General features: G+C 46.3%; 1 protein-coding gene across 6 annotated transcripts in view; it reads left to right on the top strand.

Annotated features, from left to right (window-relative positions):
- Positions 1 to 21,608, top strand: part of LOC308680524 (fibroblast growth factor receptor 1-A-like) — a 33,440-nt gene extending 11,832 nt beyond the window's left edge. For 4 of the 6 annotated variants that reach the window (XM_081348686.1, XM_081348687.1, XM_081348689.1 and 1 more), the window contains 4 exons: positions 1,730 to 1,917; positions 4,316 to 4,439; positions 11,958 to 12,148; positions 12,424 to 12,562. In XM_081348686.1, the coding sequence (XP_081204812.1) occupies positions 1,730 to 1,917; positions 4,316 to 4,439; positions 11,958 to 12,046 (401 nt within the window). In that variant the 3' untranslated portion in view covers positions 12,047 to 12,148; positions 12,424 to 12,562. Of the gene's footprint in view, positions 1 to 1,729; positions 1,918 to 4,315; positions 4,440 to 9,295; positions 9,456 to 9,537; positions 12,149 to 12,423; positions 12,569 to 15,227; positions 15,419 to 15,697; positions 15,843 to 21,409 lie in introns of those variants that run through there. The other 2 variants (XM_081348688.1, XM_081348685.1) reach the window with 2 other exon arrangements.
- Positions 21,609 to 25,790: the final 4,182 nt, after the last annotated feature.

Below are 25,790 nucleotides of genomic sequence, written 5' to 3'. Positions count from 1 at the left end.
ACTGCGTCTTCAGCGGTTCGGATTTAGGAACATCAACATGATGCTGTGATCGTTTTTACACCCAAGAACAGAACACCACAATCGCTTAGACGCCATTCTACTCACAGACAGTCAGAGACAGTGCTCCAGCGAGACGCGCGGACTATGATTGACAGCTCGCTCACGAGCGAGGGCGGAGTCTGTGTTTGAACTGCGGCTGTCAATCAACCATCGTGGGAGGGGCGTCCGACCGTGTGACGTCACACGGTCGAACGGCTTGATTAGAGACAGGGGAAAACATACAAGAAGATTAAAAAAAAAACACTGGATGGATTCTTATCATTTTATGATGGTTGTGTACAGGCACTGCCAACACACATTTCAGTACAATTAACTTGTAAAAGTGCATGTACCATTATATGACCCCTTTAAGATGTGGATCTTCATACAGCAATTTATTAAACAAAAACAAGAAAATAATCCAAGATAAGGACGATAATTCAACAGCACCAAAACAGACAATAAAACAAAGACAACAAACAAAGGAAGAGACTCACACAGGGCTACATATACTGAGTAAAGAAGTAACTAAACAAGAAACAGGTGAACATAATGAGTAACTATGGCAACCACTTAGAACACATTCAGGCTGCATCCAAAATTGCATACTTCCCTATATAGTAGGTGAAAAACAGTATGTGACAAAAAAAAAGTATGTCCGAATTCATAATACTCATAAAAGAGTGGGCAAAATGTACCCAGATGATCAACTGCTTACGGAGAGATCTGAAGTGTGCATATGATGGAGAGGGAGAGGATTTATTAAGGAGGGAGGAAAGGAAGGAGGGAGGAGAGTGTTGTGTTCAGCTTTGTGTTTTTCTGAATGTGTTTCTTCATCTATTGGCCTGCATTGTTTTAACCTATGCCGTATAGTTGTTTTGCAGTGTGTTCATTGTCATATTCCAAAAATTGTTTTATTTTGATTCTATATGAAAAAAATAACAATAGTCTTTTATTGTCAATATATTTTAGTTTGGATAATTTTTTGACTAGATCAGATAACATTTTAAGCTGTCATATGGTCATGTTACAACATGCCACATCAAACGTGTGCACCGAAGTATACACTGAAACAAGACAACATGTGAAATTAACTTAAGTAAGACTGAACCCTAAGTAGATTTATTCAAATTGAGAAAGTCTTAAAGCGCTTGGTTGTGCCCTGCACTCCCCCTACATCCTGTTCTTAGTGGTAGCCCTGGTCAAGCCCACGCTGTTCACTAACTAATGCTAAGTATCCATTAGGCTACTTTGTGAGTCACCCCTACTCTCTTAGTCAAACTGAACTGACTCAGAATCAGAAACCGGCAAATGTCAATAACAGTTTCCGTTCCTTACAAGATTGTTAGGATTGTCCTTTAAAGCAGGGAATATAACAGGATTTTTTTTTTGCCTAATAAACCTCAGCCGTCCTGTTGAATCTGCCGGACTCTTATTCATTAAGATCATCATTTCTTTTGATGGATTAGTCTTTGAGTCCCAAGGGCATAAATCCATCCTCCAACACACAAATCATGCACACTGTGATCCGCGGTAACCTTAGTACAATCACTCTCCTGAAACATACTCTTATTGTTGCTTTGGATTGCTGTTCTAAGATGGTCATGCCCATGATATTGTTCACATCATAGTTTCATTTAGTTGAAACAATAGTTTCAAATGACCCTTCCCCATATTATTTTCTGTACAGATATTGGTTCCTCAGAAATAGCGCCCTACTGGACTCATCCTGAGAAGATGGAGATGAAGCTACTCACGGCTCACATTAGTGGCACTGTCAAGTTCCGCTGCCAGGCCAACGGTAACCCTACACCAACACTCAAGTTGTTAAAGAACGGCAAAGAGTTTAAGGGAGACCAGCGAATAGGAGGCTTCAAGGTGAGGGCAACTAAACACAGGCAACTAAAGCATGCTTCAATCAGACACCTGGCATTTTCAATTACTTAATGGCATGCTAATTTCCTTGTTTTTCAAAAACATTATAACATATTGCTTAAAGAAATTCATCACCAAAAAATTAAAACTGTGTCATTATTGACTTGGCCTCATGTAATTCAAACCTGTTTGCTGTTTTTTTAAATGCAACTTAAAGGTGAATCTTGAAGTCAAAGAGAACGATTTAGATTTTGTTCTGTGAAAAAAGCACCATGAACACTCTCCTCTGTTGGCAAATGATGACAAAACTTGGGCGAGCTATAGGTTTGTCCAATGAGAGGCAAAATTGAAAGTCACCTACAGCACGTCCTACTTCAGATGCACTTTAGAGATCCATGTATTTTAGCAGACATGTTTGTTTCTGTAGTGGGTAAGTTTGCTGGCAGTTTATCTCTTGGCTTGAGAAGAGCTCTGTGTTAATGGACGTGGGCTGCGTTCCAGTCCAAAATTGTCATGCTCTTCACTCGCTAACTTCCCTCCGTCTCGTTCACATGGATGTACGTCATTGCTTACCTTGCACGAGTGCCAACTACTGACGGAAATATATATATATAATTAATATTTTTTGTTGTGGTGGTGATTAGACAAGATCTGTGGTGACGTCACAATCGTACTGCATTGTGGGACATATAGGTGCCTGAAGTGTACATATGAAGTAGACTCGCTCCCTCTGTCAAAAATGAGCTACTGTCCGTATAAACTTCCCTCGTCCACTTCACTAAGTGGCGACAGGGATTCCCCCGAGGGGAAGTGCTTAGGGATGTTCGCAAGTGCTTGTCGAAAAGTGGACTGGAACGCAGCCATGGAGTGTGGCCTGTTTCTCACTCGCCACCATTAAACAAGCTTTTCTTTTCACACTGGATTTGCTGCTAGGGTGACCAGACGTCCCGAAAAATTCGTGACAGTCCCGAAATCTGAGCTGTTGTCCCAAATCCCGAATCCAGCCCTAATTGTCCTGAAAATTATACTAAAGCAAAATCTTGAGTAGTTATGGTCTGATAAAACATTAAAAACTTTTTTGTTTCTTTTTTTGAAGTTCTACAAAGATACCATGTGCGAAATGCGAATTTAGATGCATTGATACGCGAGCGCAAGTTGCAGCAGCCACAAGGACAGTGAATGTACAGGCAGCCAGCCGTAAAGGAGAGATTGATTGGTCGCGGCACTGTGTGCAAAAAAATACTTCGGCCTAATATCTGATGTGGGGTTACACAAAGCAAATCATCTACACAGTTATTTAGATTTCTTATTTAATGACCGACAATTTAGTTACCATACCGTCTTCTTCCGCTTATCCGGGGCCGGGTCGTGGGGGCAGCAGTCTAAGCAGAGATGCCCAGACTTCCCTCTCCCTAGACACTTCCTCTAGCTCTTCTGGGGGGACACCGAGGCGTTCCCAGGCCAGCCGGGAGACGTAGTCTAGGGTCTTCCCCGGGGTCTACTCCCAGTGGGATGCGCCCGGGACACCTTCCCGGGAAGGCGTCCAGGAGGCATCCGGAAAAGATGCCCGAGCCACCTCAGCTGACCCCTCTCGATGTGGAGGAGCAGCGGCTCTACTCTGAGCTCCTCCCGAGTGACCGAGCTTCTCACCCTATCTCTAAGGGATCGCCCAGCCACCCTGCGGAGAAAGCTCATTTCGGCCGCCTGTATCCGGGATCTTGTCCTTTCGGTCATGACCCACAGCTCACTACCATAGGTTAGAGTAGGAACGTAGATTGACCGGTAAATCGAGAGCTTCACCTTGCGGCTCAGCTCTTTCTTCACCACAACAGACCGGTACATCGACCGCATTACTGCAGAAGCTGCACCGATCTGTCTGTCAATCTCCCGTTCCATGACAATTTAGTTGTAATAATAATTTTGGCATAAGGCTTATTAGCGTTAGGCTATAGCCTGAAAGGTCTGATTTACGCACTGTTACAACAGTCATTGCTTTTCTTTTCTTTTTTCACAATGACATTTGAGGTCATGATTTTAATGTTGTTTTTTTTGTGGCAGACTAAAGACTAATGACAGACTATTGATCTTTGAATAAAAATATGTTTGGTTCAGGTTTGAAATTCATTATCTTTTATTAAAGGCAATGTAGTCTAATATCATAGTAGGCCTGCCTACACCCCCCCATCCCCCCACCCCACCCAGTCCATACAAATGCAAGTAGATTTTGTCTTAAAATCTATAACTGAAGAGTTCTAAATCAGATTCAATTCTTCTTTCTAAATACATTGAGGTAATGTTAATATTAATTTTTTTAACTCCCACTTGGAATCTGCACTAATTGGATATCCTGATGTCATTCAAAGCTCTTATCTGATATGAGTATATCTCTGTTACTGCACAGGTTCGAGAGCACATGTGGACCATCATAATGGAGTCGGTGGTACCGTCAGACAAAGGCAACTACACCTGCCTGGTGGAAAACAAATACGGCAGCATCAATCACACCTACCAGCTGGACGTAGTCGGTCAGTCATATTTATTTTATGTTCTCTGCATATTAAAAGTTTGATGTAAATGTCATCTTCAAGGACAGGCACATATATTCCGGTGATGGTGTGTGTTAAATGATCCATTGTAAATATGTGGATTTAGACATTAGAGTTAGAGATGTGGTTAGTGGCTCAAGATGAGATTAGAGTAATTGGAATAAATTAATTCAAACACTAATTGGCTGATTTATGCCTGCTACAGACAGTGCGATTTTGGAAATTCTATAAGATCATTATAAATCACACTGTATGAACAAATGAATATGAATGAGGTCATGGCTAGGGAAATGAGGCCAACTTGGCATGCCAAGCTATGAAAAGCTTGAGGTAAGTAGTTTTAAGTTTTAGCGCCATGTCGCATTGATCAAAATTCTATTTCATGTTGTATTTTTATTGATTAGTCAGTAGACGTAGGTCATAGCAGCAAACACACTGTGAGATGATCATGTCAAATTTCTGACATTGTCAGAAAATGACAACGGCCTTCTTTGAACCTCTCTCACTGTACAACATAAGACCATTGTGGCGAGCAGGACGAGGCCGAGGGCCGTGGGAGGACGGTGCGAGGCCGGTGGCGTAATTATGATGAGCTACACCTGTGAGACGCACCGGTCTCGCATCTCTCACGGAGGAGCGGAGGCATAAAGGAGGAGCGACGACAGTGAAGAGCGAGAGAGGACAGGCCTGTGTTTTAGTTGATGTTTTGTTTTTGGTTTGTGTTGCCAGCAGTCGTCCGTGAGGGGCTGCTGGCTTTTACTTTCATTTTTGTATTTGTGTATTTATTTATTAAATATGTTTGAATGTCCGCCGGTTCCCGCCTCCTTCTTCCCGTAACATCTGAACCCCGTTACATTGGTGCCGAAACCCGGGAAGGAGGAGGAACGCGCTGTCAAAGAGCCCTTGCCGCTGTTGGGAATCCGCGGTGCCATCGAGCATGGCGGGCAGTTTCCGTCGCCATGGACGCTCGAGGCGGTGCGCTGGAGTGAGTTGCCGGGGGGACGGACGAGCTCGCTGCTGGCCGCCTGGGTGCTGGAGGGGCGGCTGCCGTCCGGTAGGGAGCGGAGGAGTCGTCGCCGTTCGCCGTGGGCCGGAGCCTGCTGCCATCCGCCATGACGGGGAGGAGCAGGGAACGGGGGACTCCTGCCGACTGCCCGAACCTGGAGGAGCCGTCGCCGTCCACCAGGCGGCGGAGGAGTGTCGTGCCGTCCACCGAGGTCTATCCAGCGTCACCGCCAGGCACCGCGGAGAAGATCGCCCAGCGGGTGGCGGGCCGGATGGCAGCGCGTTGTGGGAACCGGATCAAGGTTTTTTTTTTTTTTTTTCTCTCTCCCCTCTCTCGTCTCTGTCGCTCCTCATGCTTCCGTCTCCTGTACTCTCGCCTCGTCTGTCCATACCCCCAGGTACCGCAGCCGCCGTGATCGGTCCCCCCGGGGAGGGGGGGGGGGGGGAGTAGGCGCAGCCTCGGTGGTACCCCCCGGCCTGCGAGGGGCGATGGGGGTATGTGGCGAGCAGGACGAGGCCGAGGCCGGTGGCGTAATTATGATGAGCTACACCTGTGAGACGCACCGGTCTCGCATCTCTCACGGAGGAGCGGAGGCATAAAGGAGGAGCGACGACAGTGAAGAGCGAGAGAGGACAGGCCTGTGTTTTAGTTGATATTTTGTTTTTGGTTTGTGTTGCCAGCAGTCGTCCGTGAGGGGCTGCTGGCTTTTACTTTCATTTTTGTATTTGTGTATTTATTTATTAAATATGTTTGAATGTCCGCCGGTTCCCGCCTCCTCCTTCCCGTAACATCTGAACCCCGTTACAACCATCTTTTAGGCCTTGCTCAAAGCACCTCAGTCATTTGCTATCGGTATTGAGAATCGAACCCACAACCTTCAGGTTACCACCCAGTCAACACGTGAGATCATGTGATGATCACAGTGACATCACACAATCCTCATACTGTGATCCTCAGCATGTGTGTAAAGCGTGAGCTCAACATGAGTTCATCTGATCCTCATAGTGTGATCCTCAGCATGTGTGTAAAGCGTGAGCTCAAGGTGAGTTCATCTGATCCTCATACTGTAATCCTCAGCATGTGTGTAAAGCATGAGCTCAAGGTGAGTTCATCTGATCCTCATACTGTGATCCTCAACATGTGTGTAAAGCATGAGCTCAACATGAGTTCATCTGATCCTCATACTGTGATCCTCAACATGTGTGTAAAGCATGAGCTCAACATGAGTTCATCTGATCCTCATACTGTGATCCTCAACATGTGTGTAAAGCATGAGCTCAACATGAGTTCATCTGATCCTCATACTGTGATCCTCAGCATGTGTGTAAAGCGTGAGCTCAACATGAGTTCATCTGATCCTCATACTGTGATCCTCAACATGTGTGTAAAGCATGAGCTCAACGTTAGTTCATCTGATCCTCATACTGTGATCCTCAGCATGTGTGTAAAGCGTGAGCTCAACGTGAGTTCATCTGATCCTCATACTGTGATCCTCAGCATGTGTGTAAAGCGTGAGCTCAACATGAGTTCATCTGATCCTCATACTGTGATCCTCACCATGTGTGTAAAGCGTGAGCTCAACGTGAGTTCATCTGATCCTCATACTGTGATCCTCAGCATGTGTGTAAAGCGTGAGCTCAACATGAGTTCATCTGATCCTCATACTGTGATCCTCAACATGTGTGTAAAGCATGAGCTCAACATGAGTTCATCTGATCCTCATACTGTGATCCTCAACATGCGTGTAAAGCATGAGCTCAACATGAGTTCATCTGATCCTCATACTGTGATCCTCAGCATGTGTGTAAAGCGTGAGCTCAACGTTAGTTCATCTGATCCTCATACTGTGATCCTCAGCATGTGTGTAAAGCGTGAGCTCAACGTTAGTTCATCTGATCCGCATACTGTGATCCTCAACATGTGTGTAAAGCGTGAGCTCAACGTGAGTTCATCTGATCCTCATACTGTGATCCTCAGCATGTGTGTAAAGCGTGAGCTCAACATGAGTTCATCTGATCCTCATACTGTGATCCTCAGCATGTGTGTAAAGCGTGAGCTCAACATGAGTTCATCTGATCCTCATACTGTGATCCTCACCATGTGTGTAAAGCGTGAGCTCAACGTGAGTTCATCTGATCCTCATACTGTGATCCTCAGCATGTGTGTAAAGCGTGAGCTCAACGTGAGTTCATCTGATCCTCATACTGTGATCCTCAGCATGTGTGTAAAGCGTGAGCTCAACGTGAGTTCATCTGATCCTCATACTGTGATCCTCAGCATGTGTGTAAAGCGTGAGCTCAACATGAGTTCATCTGATCCTCATACTGTGATCCTCACCATGTGTGTAAAGCGTGAGCTCAACGTGAGTTCATCTGATCCTCATACTGTGATCCTCAGCATGTGTGTAAAGCGTGAGCTCAACATGAGTTCATCTGATCCTCATACTGTGATCCTCAACATGTGTGTAAAGCATGAGCTCAACATGAGTTCATCTGATCCTCATACTGTGATCCTCAACATGCGTGTAAAGCATGAGCTCAACATGAGTTCATCTGATCCTCATACTGTGATCCTCAGCATGTGTGTAAAGCATGAGCTCAACATGAGTTCATCTGATCCTCATACTGTGATCCTCAGCATGTGTGTAAAGCTTGAGCTCAACATGAGTTCATCTGATCCTCATACTGTGATCCTCAGCATGTGTGTAAAGCGTGAGCTCAACGTTAGTTCATCTGATCCTCATACTGTGATCCTCAGCATGTGTGTAAAGCGTGAGCTCAACGTGAGTTCATCTGATCCGCATACTGTGATCCTCAACATGTGTGTAAAGCGTGAGCTCAACGTGAGTTCATCTGATCCTCATACTGTGATCCTCAGCATGTGTGTAAAGCGTGAGCTCAACATGAGTTCATCTGATCCTCATACTGTGATCCTCACCATGTGTGTAAAGCGTGAGCTCAACGTGAGTTCATCTGATCCTCATACTGTGATCCTCAGCATGTGTGTAAAGCGTGAGCTCAACGTGAGTTCATCTGATCCTAATACTGTGATCCTCAGCATGTGTGTAAAGCGTGAGCTCAACGTGAGTTCATCTGATCCTCATACTGTGATCCTCAGCATGTGTGTAAAGCGTGAGCTCAACATGAGTTCATCTGATCCGCATACTGTGATCCTCAGCATGTGTGTAAAGCATGAGCTCAAGGTGAGTTCATATGATCCTCATACTGTGATCCTCAACATGTGTGTAAAGCGTGAGCTCAACATGAGTTCATCTGATCCTCATACTGTGATCCTCAACATGTGTGTAAAGCGTGAGCTCATTGTGAATGCTTCACACTCCGGTCCAGTTGGCGGTGGTAAATGACCAACCACCATAAAACATGTAAAGAAGAAGAAAAAGTTGTGCATGGTATTGTTACACCGCAGAAATGGTGAGTGGCCTATTTACATACTTTTAGATGTGCAATGTTGTCTGGTCTTTTTTTTTTTTAGCAGAGTACTGCTCACACATGCTACATGTGCACCAGCCATTTTACCTTCAGTAATCACACCAAAATTGCTAGCTGCAGCTAGTTTGCATATCAGCATTTGTGAATTGTTACAAATTTGAAACGTTTGAAGCCTTCTGTCAGAGGCTTGAAGAAGACAAAAATTATCGAGAGCTTTATATGTTAGTACTACTATATAAATTTTGCGTTTATTTTTACAACAAAGCCACAGTTTTATTTTTTTTTATTTTTTTTTTATTTTTTGCAGCAGATACCATGTAAATGAAATGTTGAAGCCTGGTATATTTTAATCATGACAATATTATGTATGTTTTTGTCAGGTACACTATCTCATCCATACTCACGGCAGCTCCAATATAGGTGAGATGATGAGACCGGCTTTAAAAAGCATAGCGTCAGACAATGTTCTCTGTCTGTATAACAGAACGGGGAAAGATGGGAAGAAGGTGTTGCCACCTGTGCTCCTGACATGTTTGAAAAGTAAGTGTTTAAGTTTTGGTTTGTGCATCTGGATGCTGCTATAGAAATTGTAATGTTAACACCTTGCTCTTTGTGTTTTTAGAATGTGTCAGGTCTTTTCACAAACAAAATGAAATAGAGGTGAAGATGCTAAAAGTAACCACCAAAACAACACCAGACGCGGAATGTATTCGCCAAGTAGAATTTTTTTTGTCCAACGCCAACACCAGGCTGAAAAGGAAACCAAATAAAGGAAAAAGCTGACTTTTTGTTTGATTGTTTTTATTGATGGAAATAAAGAATGTGGGTGTAAAAGTTTGAGTTAACTGAATCATTTTAGATAACAGTGAACTAACACAATTATTGCATAGTGGTGTTATATGGGGATCTCCATAATGAGCACACAGTGACCACAGAATGAGCACACAGTGACCACAGTATGAGCACACAGTGACCACAGTATGAGCACACATTGACCATAGTATGAGCACACAGTGACCACGGTATGAGCACACAGTGACCACAGTATGAGCACACATTGACCACAGTATGAGCACACAGTGACCACAGTATGAGCACACAGTGACCACAGTATGAGCACACATTGACCACAGTATGAGCACACATTGACCACAGTATGAGCACACAGTGACCACAGTATGAGCACACAGTGACCACAGAATGAGCACACAGTGACCACAGTATGAGCACACAGTGACCACAGTATGAGCACACAGTGACCACAGTATGAGCACACAGTGACCACAGTATGAGCACACAGTGACCACAGTATGAGCACACAGTGACCACAGTATGAGCACACAGTGACCACAGTATGAGCACACAGTGACCACAGTATGAGCACACAGTGACCACAGTATGAGCACACATTGACCATAGTATGAGCACACAGTGACCACGGTATGAGCACACAGTGACCACAGTATGAGCACACATTGACCACAGTATGAGCACACAGTGACCACAGTATGAGCACACAGTGACCACAGTATGAGCACACATTGACCACAGTATGAGCACACAGTGACCACAGTATGAGCACACAGTGACCACAGTATGAGCACACAGTGACCACAGTATGAGCACACAGTGACCACAGTATGAGCACACAGTGACCACAGTATGAGCACACATTGACCACAGTATGAGCACACATTGACCACAGTATGAGCACACAGTGACCACAGAATGAGCACACAGTGACCACAGTATGAGCACACAGTGACCACAGTATGAGCACACAGTGACCACAGTATGAGCACACATTGACCACAGTATGAGCACACAGTGACCACAGTATGAGCACACAGTGACCACAGTATGAGCACACAGTGACCACAGTATGAGCACACAGTGACCACAGAATGAGCACACAGTGACCACAGAATGAGCACACAGTGACCACAGAATGAGCACACAGTGACCACAGAATGAGCACACAGTGACCACAGAATGAGCACACAGTGACCACAGTATGAGCACACAGTGACCACAGAATGAGCACACAGTGACCACAGAATGAGCACACAGTGACCACAGTATGAGCACACAGTGACCACGATATGAGCACAGTGATCACGGTATGAGCACACAGTGACCACGGTATAAGCACACAGTGACCACAGAATGAGCACACAGTGACCACAGTATGAGCACACAGTGAGCACACAGTGACCACAGAATGAGCACACAGTGACCACAGTATGAGCACACAGTGACCACAGTATGAGCACACAGTGACCACAGTATGAGCACACAGTGACCACAGAATGAGCACACAGTGACCACAGTATGAGCACACAGTGACCACAGAATGAGCACACAGTGACCACAGTATGAGCACACAGTGACCACAGAATGAGCACACAGTGATCACATTATGAGCACACAGTGACCACAGTATGAGCACACAGTGACCACAGAATGAGCACACAGTGACCACGTTATGAGCACACAGTGAGTGTGATGTGACCTCATATTTCGACCACAGTATGAGTGCACTGTGATTGTGCAGTGACCTCATGTTGTGAACAAAGTATGAGCACACAGTGAGAGCTCTGTGTGGTTACACTTTTAGTTCACTGTGACACTCACATTATGACCGCACCATGAGAATATTGTGAGCTCATTGTGAGATCAAATTGTTGACTGGGATACACACTGCAAACCATGGTTAGGTGCCTTGCTCAAAGCTCAAAGCTCAAAGCTCAGTCAGTTGCTATCGGTATTGAGAATCGAACCCACCACCTTCAGGTTACCAGTCTGACTCTCTAACCATTAGGCCACAACCGCACATAGGGGTTAAATAGGCTGCTCTCTGCAGGCTCTGAGATTAGCGTTTAATGGACATCTATTGAATAACCCTATGTTCCACAATGCTGACCCAAACTTTGATTTATTTAAGAGGGAAAAAAAGCTGAGCAGAGAAAGGAGTAAAAATCATTTGTTATCTGTGCTCATTTTAACCACACTGTGTATAATGTGTGTGTGTGTTTGATACAGAGCGCTCACTGCACAGGCCGATCCTCCAGGCCGGGTTGCCTGCTAACCGTACCACAGTGGTGGGAAGTGACGTGGAGTTTGTGTGTTAAGTCTTCAGTGATCCTCAACCACACATCCAGTGGCTGAAGCACATCGAGGTGAATGGCAGCAGAGTCGCCCCTGACGGACTGCCGTACGTTCGGATCTTGAAGGTAAAACCTCTTTGCTAATCTGAGATTAGCCTATAAAGTGTGCCTATAAATGTCAATGAAAATTCTCATATGTTCCAACACAAAATAATGTAGTGACACAGTTTACGACAGTAAATCGTCCTACAGTGTGTAAAAATGAACAAGAAACTTTTTGAAATCTTTTTCAAAGTAACTTTCATAAGAGCATTATGGGCAGGTTATGCAAAGCATCCTCTCTCACTTCTGGTTGGTTTTTCCGGATCTCTTCGGCTTCATCCTGTGGCTCTTTTCTCTAGACGGCAGGCGTCAACACTACGGATAAGGAGATGGAGGTACTGCAGATCAGGAATGTGTCTTTAGAGGATGCTGGAGAGTACACCTGCTTGGCTGGGAACTCTATCGGCCACTCCCATCACTCTGCATGGTTGACTGTCTATAAAGGTATCTGTGGTTCTTGTGGTGCTCTTTTTGGTTGATGGTTTCATATCCATTTTTAACAGCGGCAGTTACATGCATAGAATTCGTCCTCTGCATTTAATCCATCCAAGTTAGTGCACACATGTTAGGAGTAATGAGTAGTGAACACACACACCCACTGCACACCATGGTTAGGTGCCTTGCTCAAAGCACCTCAGTCATTTGCTATTGGTATTGAGAATCGAACCCACAACCTTCAGGTTACCAGTCTGACTCTCTAACCATTAGGCCACAACCGCACATAGGGGTTAAATAGGCTGCTCTCTGCAGGCTCTGAGATTAGCGTTTAATGGACATCTATTGTTCCACAATGCTGACACAAACTTTTATTTAAAGGGACAATAAGTAACTTTTTAGGTATTTTATTATCTAAAATCAATATTTTTATTCATAAATATGTCCTCAATGGTGTACAAATACCTCTGCCAATGATCTGACTTATCCTCGTAAACGAAGAATTTATTATCTTTATATACATAGGACGGGTAAGTCCACGGAGGCTTCCATGTAGTTCCGCCATCTTGAAAAACTATAATAGCAGAGAGGGACAAAAAGTACTAGGCCAACGCGTTTCCACAACGCGTTTTCGTTCAGAGCCCGCGTCACGTGACTGAAACCAGCAGAAACGGAGCAGAGCAGTGAGAGGCGCTTTTGTCACTGCCCCGGCAAGTTTAAAAGGCTGCACTGCACGGTTAATTCACAGGATAACGAGTCCTCTTCGTCGAAAAAGTCCACAATAAGACCGTAAAAGGAATCGTGATCGGAGATTACAAAAACAAGGGTTATTAATTATTATAATGTCGGGATAGCTAATGCAGGAGAAAGCTTTCAAAAGAGACGCTGAAGTTGCCTGCTTTCTTCTCGACAGGTAAGTCAATGTCACGGTCTTAATTACAGGCTTTTTATTTTTATTTTTTTATTAGCCTATATAGACCAGCGTTTCCCAGCGGGGTGACGCGGCACCCTGGGGTGCTTCTGGCGAGAGCAGGGGTGCTGTGTAAAAATAAAACATTTTTTTTACCATCAATCTCGGATCGTCGGAAGTCTCTAATAACAACAAATAATGCGCACAAATTTATAATAAAAATGCAAATCATAAGTTTTCGGCGTTGAATTGCGGAGGTTGCACTTGCGTGTGATTTTATTCCCGTGTCTTATTCCCAGTGCGGCCACATAAAGCTGCCTATTTTTCATTGATGCGCTTACAGTCAAATACACACGAAAACATTGTCACAACGTCCGTCTAGCCGCGTATTCACATAAACACATCAGTTATGTCCGTGCTTCTGTCAACGCAATGCGTGCGATTAATGTTTTTCAGTTTAACACGTTAAAAATATTTAACGCAATTAAAGCAGCATTTTTTTCTGTCATCCTTTGGCTAGCGTTACATTATATAATCACGTTCTTCTTAATGCAAATGCTTCTAACCATGCAAGCGAGAAAATACAAAAGAGAATGCGCTGTCTGTGATGCTGACACAACGCACGCCAGACTCGACTTCTCTTTCGCGCTTTCGCTTTGAGTGTCCTCATCAGACTAGTCTTAAATTAGTTAAGTCTTAAATGAACGTTAAGAGTTGTGAGAAAATGGGACGCGTATGGGATCCACATGTGACAGTGCAGCAGTGACACCAGAATCAAATAACACTTCATTCATAAAAATATGCCATTAAACAATTATTTGAAATATACTGTCTTTATGATGTTTCTACATTAATTTGGAGATTTACTGTGAAATTATTAGGCTACATAAAATATAGTAAAAACAAGCAATCTTGTATGACAGTAGGCCTATAAGTTCTTCCCTGTGGTATTGAAAATTGATACATTTATTTATTTATTTATTTATTGCTCAAGTCATACATAAATGTTTCATTCATTCATTCATTCATGCATTCGCAACATGCATGAACAGAGAAAAAAAAAAAGGAACCGGAAGAAGAAAATCTTATGATACCTGTCATTTATTTGTGCACATCAAAAAAAAAATAAAAAAAAATCCCAGCACATTTCAAGGTATAGTATCAAAGTAGTATCGTGACAACACTAGTGTAGGGTGCCACACATTTTTTTTAAATTTCAAAGGGTGCCTTGACTGAAAAAAAGGTTGGGAAACACTGATATAGACAGTAGAACATAGTTAAAAGTTAAACAGGCTCTTTGATGAATAGCAGCTATTGAGTAAAGTAGAGAAGGCCCTATAAACAAGGTTGTAAGTTTTGTTTGTTCAAAACTGTAACATTCGTTTGTTCGTTGTGTCAAGTTGTAGTTTGTTTGAAATAACAAACCAGTTCATCCGAAGGAAAACTCAATGAAGTGCTATTAGAGGACATCCTGTCATAGCTTTTTGGTACATAATGGCTACCGTAGATGCAACACACATTTGAAAATGCGAGGTGCTAGAGAGCACTATTCATTTGATTGCAAAATACAATTTCACCACTAGATGGGAGAAAATCCCACTTAGTGTCCCTTTAAGAGGGAAAAAAAGCTGAGCAGAGAAAGGAGTAAAAATCATTTGTTATCTGTGCTCATTTTAACCACACTGTGTATAATGTGTGTGTGTGTGTGTGTGTGTGTGTGTGTGTGTGTGTGTGTGTGTGTGTGTTTGTTTGATACAGAGCGCTCACTGCACAGGCCGATCCTCCAGGCCGGGTTGCCTGCTAACCGTACCGCAGTGGTGGGAAGTGACGTGGAGTTTGTGTGTAAAGTCTTCAGTGATCCTCAACCACACATCCAGTGGCTGAAGCACATCGAGGTGGACGGCAGCAGAGTCGCCCCTGACGGACTGCCGTACGTTCGGATCTTGAAGGTAAATTCTCTTTGCTAATCTGAGATTAGCCTATAAAGTGTGCCTATAAATTTCAATGAAAATTCTCATGTGTTCCAACACAAAATAATGTAGTGACACAGTTTACGACATTAAATCGTCCTACAGTTTGTAAAAATGTAAACTTTCCAAACTTTTTGAAATCTTTTTCAAAGTAACTTTCATAAGAGCATTACGGGCAGGTTATGCAAAGCATCCTCTCTCTCCTCTGGTTGGTTTTCCCGGATCTCTTCGGCTTCATCCTGTGGTTCTTTTATCTAGACGGCAGGCGTCAACACTACGGATAAGGAGATGGAGGTACTGCAGATCAGGAATGTGTCTTTAGAGGATGCTGGAGAGTACACCTGCTTGGCTGGGAACTCTATCGGCCACTCCCATCACTCTGCATGGTTGACTGTCTATAAAGGTATCTGTGGTTCTTGTGGTGCTCTTTTTGGTTGATGGTTTCATATCCATTTTTAACAGCGGCAGTTCACTCTAGCTATGTTTACATGCATTAAAATAATCTGTGAGTAATCAGATTGATGGCTCAATCAGATTGAAAGGGGTGTTCAATCAACAGAAAAGTTAAGTATGTAAACACTTGAATCAGACTATTTTGGATTAAAAAATTCCATGCGCACATGCGTAGTGCCGTGATGCGTATGTTTATGTCATCCAAACATGCATATAATTTTTAACTGATCATGTCAAATGAATAACTGCTCAGTGGATGCAACTAAATATTTACGAAATATTTGCACAAAAAATACTCCTGACTTAAATGTCAGCTTTCTTTTTAGATATGTCATCAAGGCAAAAAAAGACAATTATACTCATGGATAGCTCTGGTGAGCTTTCTCCTGTTCTGAACGCAGGAACTGTGCACTGCACATGGGCTGAAGTTTTGTTTGGAATACATGTAATGCACATATAAACAAATATGTGAATTGTATTGGAACATTTAGGGTTCATATAAACAGAATCTGAAATCGGATTGGATTCACTCCAATTTACGAAAATTAGTGCGTGTACCTTCTTTGGGTTGAATTTGGTAACAGGTGAAAGATACATCCTATGGATGCGCTGGGTTCATCGAGTGTTTCAGGTCTTTCAACATCATACACCCTCACCCAGGTGACCCAGCCAGGGGTAATCAAGCCCCGACCTGTTTTTCCACAGTCATCTTGAAGCTATGGGTTGAATTTGGTAACACAACTATAGTGGTTTCCATAAAAATCACAAAACAGCCTACTTTGTATGATAGTTTGATTTTATGGAAGGCGCAAGCTATTACATGTACGTTTAAGGCATTGTCAATGCTAGTAAATACGGTAAAACTTTATCGGAACTAGAAGCTGCTTCGCCGCCATCGAAAAGCCTTCAGCAGGACAAGCCACCTGCCTTGAGTCACGTGCGCCTCGTTCAGAGGCCCTCTCTTCAGCTGAGATTGTCACATCGTCTGCGCTTCCTGTCTGGGCCGTGACCATGCGAAAGCTGCACTCGCCAAGGGCGGCTGCCCTGACTACGATGGGATGATGACATAGCTTTTCAGTGGAACGAGCGGCCTGGGAATGAGAGTTGCCGCTCGTCCCCTTGTGCCGCGGCTAGCTCTCGTTTCGAGCGCTCTGCATGACCCAGATGGACACTATGAGTGAGTTTCACAACGCTTGCTAAAACTGCATCACTCACATCGGCGAAAATAAGAAAGGGAGTGTTTGAGTCCCACAGAGGCCGGACCAACCTCCATTTCTCACACATTTCCCAGTCTGCTATTTAGTTCGGGCAGCTGGAAATATCAATATTGCAGCAAACGAGCCTGTTATTAAACATGCACACCTGCAAACAAATGCCGTTTTTACAGGCTACACAAAACATGCTGCTCTCTTCTCTGCTTACGCTAACTGTCTTACGTCATTCACCCCCGTGGCTCAGTGGTGAAATGCTGGTTATGAGTCCACTGTAATGTACGCTCCCCTGCAAAATGAAGAAAGAGCGCTTTCTACCAATTTCCCACTCTGGCTCATGCTGGAGGTGTTCTAAATGTAGGCTGTGTGCCCACTATAAAGTATGCACCCCTGCACACAAGCACTGTGCCAATAGCACACAAGCATGAACAGCTGGGCGGCCGGGTCCCTATCATGAAGTGGTTTTGCCCCAGATTTCATTCAGCCCACGCTGGAGGTGTTCTAATTATAGGCGGTGTGCCCACTACAAAGTGTGCACCCCTGCATATGAAACAGGGACCCCGACCCAAGATTGTGTTGGGACCCCGAGCCTCGAAAACCTTCCTAGCCACGGCACTGGAGGTGTAATAAATGTAGGTTGTGTGCCCACTATGAAGTACGCACCCCTACACATAAACACTGTCACCACAGTATCAGTTATCCCCCCAGCTCGTGCGGGAGATGTGATGAAAGGTGTGCCTGATGTAAGCACGCACCCCTGCACATAAGTGCTGTTCACACAGTATTGCAAGCACAAGACAGCTGGGCGGCCAGGTCCCTATCACAGAGCGGCCCATCCCCAGATTTCATTCAACCCCTAGCTATGTGGGCCAAGGCCTGGGAGGCCATCCCCGGTATATCAGAATGGATGTTGAACATAATAAACAAGGCAGACCTCCGCGCTTTTTAGCCGTGGTCGAGACGACAGTGAGAAGAGATGTGGCACACGTCCTTCGCACCGAAGTGTCGGAAGAAAAGGGAGCTGTCGAACCAGTCCCTCTTTCACAAAGCGAGTCAGGCTTTTACAGTTGCTACTTCCTCGTTCCAAAAAAGGATGGCAGCTTCAGGCCCATCCTAGACCTTAGACACCTGAACAAAGCGCTGATGACGTACCTGTTCAGGATGCTGACAACCAAACAAATCCTTGCGCAAATTCGCCTAGGGGATTGTTTTTTTCTCAGTGGCTCTGAAAGATGCTTTTTATATCGCCCCATCACAAGCCATTCCTGAGATTCACCTTCGAGGGGCAGACTTACTAGTACACAAAAACCCTGTGTACTGACTCACGCTTGGCGATCTGGCCACTTACAAATCAGAGCGAGCCACGGCTGTATCAGAGCTCTGGCTCCCTGGAAAGCATCCGACTGGTATCAGTCGGGAGTGAGTATGGGTGTGGTTTCAAAGAGAAAAGTGATCTCGACAGATGCATCCAACCTAGGTTGGGGGACCCTTTACGAGGGCAGGCCCATCTCTGGCCTATGGTCAAGCCTGGAGAGGCGCCTAAATAAACTCTCTAGAGATGAGATTGGTTGTCATTGAAAGCTTTTCTCCCGTATCTGAAAGGCCACCACGTCCAGGTCCAGACGGACAACATGGTAGTGGTGTCCCAGATAAATTGCCAGGGTGGTCTCAGGTCAAACAACCTGTACGCCACGGCCAAGAGTCTCATTCTATGGGCTCAGCACAGCCTGCGCTCGCTGAGGGCGCCGCATGTGCCAGGCATTCTGAACCATGGTGAGGATATGTTATCCAGAGACAATGTTCCCCGAGGGGAATGGTCTCTTCACCCACAGACAGTTCAGCTGATATGGAGCATCTTCGGCGAGGCAGAGGTCGACCTCTTCGCCTCAGAAGACAACGCTCGTTGCCAAACATTTTTCACAAAAAGCCTGCTGTATGCATTCCCTCTGGTCACGATGCTACCGCAGGTCATCGAATGGATCAGGGAGAGCAAGTGTGCAGTCCTACTAATAGCCCCTCTCTGGAAGACCCAGTTATGGTTCTCCGAGATGGCACAGCTGCTGGAAACAGCCCCATTGCCGTTACCGCTGAGGAGAGCTCTCCTTGCGAAAATCTGGCATCCCCATTTCGACTTGTGGGCCCTTCACGTATGGCCCCTCAACGGGTACCCGGGTGTCCCCTGGAAAGGGTGCTAAAAACCATCACTGAAGCAAGAGCACCTTCGACTAGGCGCCTCTATGCTCAGAAATGGGTGGTATTCTCTGGCTAGTGCACAGCATGGAGCCTGGACCCCTACTCTTGCGAAGTATCAAGTGTTCTCGCCTTCTTGCAAGAGCTCTTGGATGTGGGTCACACCCCCTCCACGCTCAAAGTGTATGTGGTGGCCATAACAGCATCTCACGCTCTTGTGGTCGGACAATCACTAGGAGGAAACAACCTTGTTGTGCTCTTCCTTAAAGGGGCAAGGAGGATAAACCCTCCACGACCCCACTCTGTGCCTATCTGGGACCTCTCCACGGTCCTGGAAGCGCTTAAGGGTGCCCCATTCGAGTAGCTTCGGTCTGCGGACCTGAAGACTCTTTCGCTCAAAACCGCTCTTTTACTGGCGCTCGCTTTAGTCAAGAGAGTGGCCAATTTGCAAGCGCTTTCAGGAAGCGTTTCCTGCCTTGAGTTTGGGCCTAACGACTCCAGAGTCGTCCTTAAGCCAAGGCATGGTTATATTCCTAAAGTGCCCTTGACTCCGTTCAGAGCAGAGATTATTTCGCTTCCCTCGCCAGAGGACGAAAGAGACGCGAATTTACTCTGTCCCGTCTGGGCTCTCAGAGTTTATCTGGAGTGTTCTGCCTCATTCAGACAGTCGTAACAGCTCTTTGTATGCTTTGGCGGCCGCACCAAGAGGCTCGCCGTCATATAGCAGAGATTATCACACTGGATAGTGGACGCTATCATGCTGGCTTATGAGTCTAAGGGCCTTCCTTGCCCCTTAGGCGTCAGAGCTCATTCCACGAGAGGTATGGCCTCGTCATGGGCTTGGTCAAAGTGTAATACCTATTGAAGATATCTGTGTGGCGGCCAGCTGGGCCTCGCCGTCCACATTTATGAGGTTATATAACCTGGAAGTTCCCGCTTTGCAAGCTTCTTTCAATATAAAAGTGTAAGCACAAACCCCCTAAGCCATAGGGCTCCATATATGTCTGGTCCTGGGTGAACTCGAACTACGGTTCTTACCGTATACATATATTATAAGGATTTGGCCCTGTTATAGGCCCATTCCTTGGTTCCCAATGCGAAGCTCGTCAGGGGACTGGCTTCAATTAGAATTCATAACTTTACTGTTCTATGGGCCTCAGGCATCTTGCCTTTGGCTACAGTATGGAGTGAAGTTTAAGCACGCATGGCGTTTTGAAGGGGGTTCCCATTGGGTAAGCTAGCCTTATGCAATACAAGAGACCTCTCGAAAGGGAACATCTCAGTTACTAACGTAACCTCGGTTCCCTGAGATGAGGGAACAAGTGTTGCGTAATTCGCCGTGCTACTGTGCTTTGATCAGGAGATCGCTTCAGTCGATTAAACCTGAATTCCTTGGCTAAGAATGGATGCTTATAAAGAAACAAGCCATGCCCATTCTGGCGCCTCGCCATAGGTTCGTGCAGTTGCCACAGCACAGTCAATGACTGCGCTAGACCTAAACCCGAGTTAAAGTCCTTATTTGGATATTTGCAGTGTCAGTGTTACTGGCTGGACAAACACAGCATGTGACCTGTTTACATAAAGGCTTTAGCATTGCGTGTCCTCATTGCTGACTGTAATATCAAGTTTTTTTCTGAGTGATCTTTTCTTACTATAAAGGTAAGATCTAAACGGTCTCTTCTTCACTCAATTGTCGTGTTTTCCATCGCTGCTTGACCTTTTTCCTATCATACACAGAAACGATTTTTACATCATGCTGTGTAGTGTTTCCTAGACTGGCCAAAGCATGTGAATATAAGACAAGCGATTGGTTGTCGATTTCTAAGCATCTAGTTGTAACATTCTAACAATGCATCATTTCACACTGTACAAGTTTGGCATCTTAATTACAAGTGTGAAACGTTCCTTTACCGGGGGTTAAAAGCGGTGTTTAGACTGACAATATCCCGGGGTTAAGCGCATTGTGAAAAGCTCTACAATGTCTTGGAATATCAAAATAAAGTGTTACCTTAAATAATATTATCATGACATTTTAGTTGGTCACTTTTGTAGTTTTGTGACAGGATCCTGCCACTCATGTCTTGTCCTTGTTTTTTTGTTTTGTTTTGTTTTTTAGAAGAGCCCCAGTTTGAGTTTTCCAAGTTTTGCCTGCTTCCTGTTGACATGTCGGTATCATCCTCCAGTCCAGCCCGAGCGGTCCTATACCTGTCTTATGTACTAACACCTGCTCTTGACTGTTTGTTTCCCCCCCTTATGGTTGTTTTTGTTTGTTTGTTTGTATATATGGTCAAATAAAGCCCACCAATTTTTCCTGCTCTGAGTTCTCGTTCTCTTCTTCCTTAAACCATGACATGCTTATGTTAGGGGGTAACAGTCTAGGACCCAAGGACCAGATTTTTGAAAGAAGACCTGTTATAATAAATTGTAGAAAAGTTTTACTGAAGATAGTTTGCAGTTTCATCAGCAGAAGTCAGCTTCAAGACTCACACAGCAGTTCGTAGGCCGCCCCGCTTACAGTTACAAAGATCACAACAGTTATACCCTACTCCAAGGTCTAAGCTACGTCCTTGCTTCAGGTTTCTGATTGGCAAAGAAATAGATAAACATAGTAATTTTCCACACATATACAGATAGACTGAAGCATATCTCCATCGATTATGCAGCTGACACTCGGACCCTGAAGTTAGGCACGTCGTGACCTTCCAGGTCACAGATTTGGCGTCGCTGGGCACCAGCATGTCCCGAACAACAATTCAGTCAATCTCCAATAATGCCAGTGGTTCCTTAACCTGTAACCAAGAAGACTAACACACACACAGCTTTTCCAAGGTTGGATTTGGCCAGGCTCTAACTCAGGAGAGTCCTCTCAAAACATCAAGATATCAAGTTCTTTCTCTCAAGGAGAGCTACACTTTAATCTAACTGGAAAGTAAGGCTTTAACAAAGAAATGGTCCCTTAAACTATTGGCTTCAATGACCCCTAGGCCTATATGTGTTAACAAATTTAAATGTATGTTTAAACAAAACAAGTCCCTATTTCATTTCTGGAAGCCGGGCTAAACAAGCACTGTTACTGCATTCAGATATCAAATACAGACATTAAAGAATACATGAAAAGAACATTTCATTAATCACACAGGTAACTTCTATAACAAAGGAAAATCTCCAGAGAAGTCATTCAACTCATTTGGTATTTAAAAGGAAAAATATCGTCTCGGTTACTGATGTAACCCTCGTTCCCTGAAGGAGGGAACGGGAGACGTAACGTCGACGTGACGACGTAATTGGGATCACTTCAGGGAGCCCTATCAACTTCGAGTGTCTACAGAACGAGCCAATGAACGTTGGCGTGCGTGAATCGCGTCACGCGCCCCGCCCCGCCGCGCGGGTATAAACAGGAAGCGGGCGCACGCACACATTGTTTTTCGCTGAGGAGCCGAGATTTGTGACGGCCATGCAGCGATGGTCAGCAACGGTGGCGACGGGACGTTACGTCTCCCGTTCCCTCCTTCAGGGAACGAGGGTTACATCAGTAACCGAGACGTTCCCTTTCAGTCGCTCACGTTCGACGTAACGTCGACGTGACGACATAATTGGGATCCCATGGAAAACGCCACGGTTGCTGCCACATCCAGCGCCCTACGCAAGACTCTCAGACCCCCAACTGCTGGGGCGGAAGATCTGCGTAGAGGGAGTTCAACTGCTGTTCCATTATACCCCACACAGCGGAACTCTTGGATAACACTGGGAAAGCGTACCTCTCCAGGGGAAAGAACGCTGCGGAGCCACATCCTGCCCGAAGGGAGGTAACATGTGGAGAATACACATATGGACTGGCCGAAGGGGCAGTGCGACATATGGAATGTCACTGGGGTGGCTCCACCCGAAGGGGGAGACACACCGGACAGTGACGGCATAGCAGACTCTGCCAAGGGAAGACACGGGCTCACCGCAGGGAACTGGTCGTGGAAGAATACACATATGGGATCGCCGCAGGGATCACCACATATGGAACCCAGCCTAGCACAAGTTACACAAGCATACGAGCACTAGGCCTGGCGTCGGACGCTCCGCAACGTCCGACTGCCGAAGGGGTGCGGAGGAACTCACAGGGTTCGCCAATGGGGAACTCGACTGGAGTAAAAAGCGCACGTATCCGTTCCTAGGAAGGGAGTGGCGCAGCAAGCCGACACTAGAGCGGGAACTTCGGTGTTACCGGCTAGTAGAAGCGAGCACACAGGAAGAAACCGGCTCAACACGTAAGCTATAAAACCTAGCGAACGTGTTAGGTGTCGCCCAGCCCGCAGCTCTACAGATGTCTGTCAGCGAGGCGCCGTGAGCCAGCGCCCAGGAAGAAGCGACACTCCTAGTGGAGTGGGCTTTCAACCCAGGCGGGCAGGGCACGCCTTGGGCTTCGTAAGCCAAGGCGATGGCATCCACTATCCAGTGGGCCATCCTCTGCTTGGAGACAGCCTTCCCTTTCTGCTGGCCTCCGTAACAGACGAAGAGCTGATCTGAGGTCCTGAGGCTTTGCGTTCTGTCCACGTACAGACGCAGAGCGCGAACGGGACAGAGAAAAGCCAGGGCTGGGTCTGCCTCCTCCGAAGGCAGCGCTTGCAGGTTCACTACCTGGTCCCGGAAGGGAGTGGTAGGAACCTTGGGCACGTATCCGGGCCGGGGTCTCAGGATGACGTGAGAGTTATCCGGGCCGAATTCTAGGCACGATTCGTCGACCGAAAATGCATGCAGGTCCCCTACCCTCTTGATAGAGGCCAATGCAACAAGGAGTACTGTCTTACAGGACAGAATTTTTAACTCAGCTGATTGCAGAGGCTCAAAGGGTGGTCTCTGAAGTGCCGAAAGGACCAGAGACAAGTCCCAAGAGGGTATAGAGAGTGGGCGAGGAGGATTCAGTCTCCTAGCTCCCCTCAGGATCCTGACGATCAGGTCATGCTTTCCCAAAGACTTACCATCAACAGCATCGTGATGTGCGGCAATAGCGGCAACATACACTTTAAGGGTGGAGGGAGACAGCCTTCGCTCCAGCCCTTCTTGCAGGAAGGAAAGCACGGCTCTGATCGAGCAAGATCGGGGGTTCTCCTCGTGAGAGGAGCACCAGTCAACGAACAGGTTCCACTTCAACGCATAGAGGCGCCTCGTAGAGGGGGCTCTAGCGGAAGTGATGGTGTCAACTACCGCAGGGGGTAGGTCACCTAGAACCTCCGCGTCCCGTCCAGGGACCAGACATGGAGTTTCCAGAGGTCTGGACGCGGGTGCCATAAGGTGCCCCGTCTCTGAGAGAGCAGGTCTTCTCTCAGAGGAATGGGCCAGGGAGGGGCTGTCGCGAGGAGCACTAGTTCCGGGAACCAGGTCCGGTTGGGCCAATACGGCGCAACTAACAAGACCTGCTCCTCGTCCTCCCTGACTTTGCACAAGGTCTGTGCAAGAAGGCTCACTGGGGGAAACGCATACTTGCGAAGGCCCCGGGGCCAGCTGTGTGCCAGAGCATCCGTGCCGAGGGTCCCCTCGGTCAGAGAATAGAACAACTGGCAATGAGACGTGTCCGGGGCGGCAAACAGATCTACCTGAGCGGTCCCGAAGCGCCTGAAAATCAGCTGGACCACCTGGGGATGGAGTCGCCATTCTCCCGGTAGCACCTGCTGCCGTGAGAGCTCGTCGGCTGCACGGTTGAGCAGGCCCGGAATGTAAATGGCACGAAGCGACCTCAGATGCTTCTGACTCCAGAGGAGGAGATGGCGGGCGAGTTGTGACATGCGGCGGGAACGTAGAGCACCTTGGCGGTTGATGTACGCAACGGTCGCAGTGCTGTCCGTACGGACCAGTACGTGCTTGCCTAGTAGCAGCGTTTTGAAACGGCTCAGTGCAAGACGTACTGCTAACAACTCGAGGCAGTTGATGTGCCAATGCAGTTGAGGCCCCGTCCACAGACCTGAAGCTGCATGCCCGTTGTACGTGGCCCCCCAGCCGGTGGTAGAGGCATCCGTGGAGACCACAGAGTGCCTGGACACTTGTTCCAGGGGAACACCTGCCCGCAGGAAGGAAGGGTCCGACCACAAGCTGAGAGTTTGGCGACAGTGCGGAGTCACTTGGACCCGGCACGAGCCGCTCTGCCACGCCCATCTCGGGACTCGATCGTGGAGCCAGTGTTGGAGCGGCCTCATATGAAGCAATCCGAGCGGCGTAACCGCGGCTGCAGATGCCATATGCCCCAGGAGCCTCTGAAACAGTTTCAGTGGTGCCGCTGTTCTGCGTCTGAGCGTGCTCACGCAGTTCAACACTGACTGGACACGGGCCTCGGTGAGGCGCGCTGTCATGTTGATCGAGTCCAACTCCATACCAAGAAAAGAGATCCTCTGCCCGGGGGTGAGTTTGCTCTTTTCCCAGTTGACCCGAAGCCCTAGGTGGCTGAGGTGACTGAGCACCATGTCCCTGTGTTCGCACAACTGCTCTCTCGACTGGGCCAGAATAAGCCAGTC

Source organism: Scardinius erythrophthalmus, assembly GCF_964197995.2.
Source record: "Scardinius erythrophthalmus genome assembly, chromosome: 20".
Lineage (NCBI taxonomy): Eukaryota > Metazoa > Chordata > Actinopteri > Cypriniformes > Leuciscidae > Scardinius > Scardinius erythrophthalmus.
The sequence above is the reverse complement of the archived record's forward strand: the minus strand, read 5'-3'. Positions and strand labels throughout refer to the sequence as shown.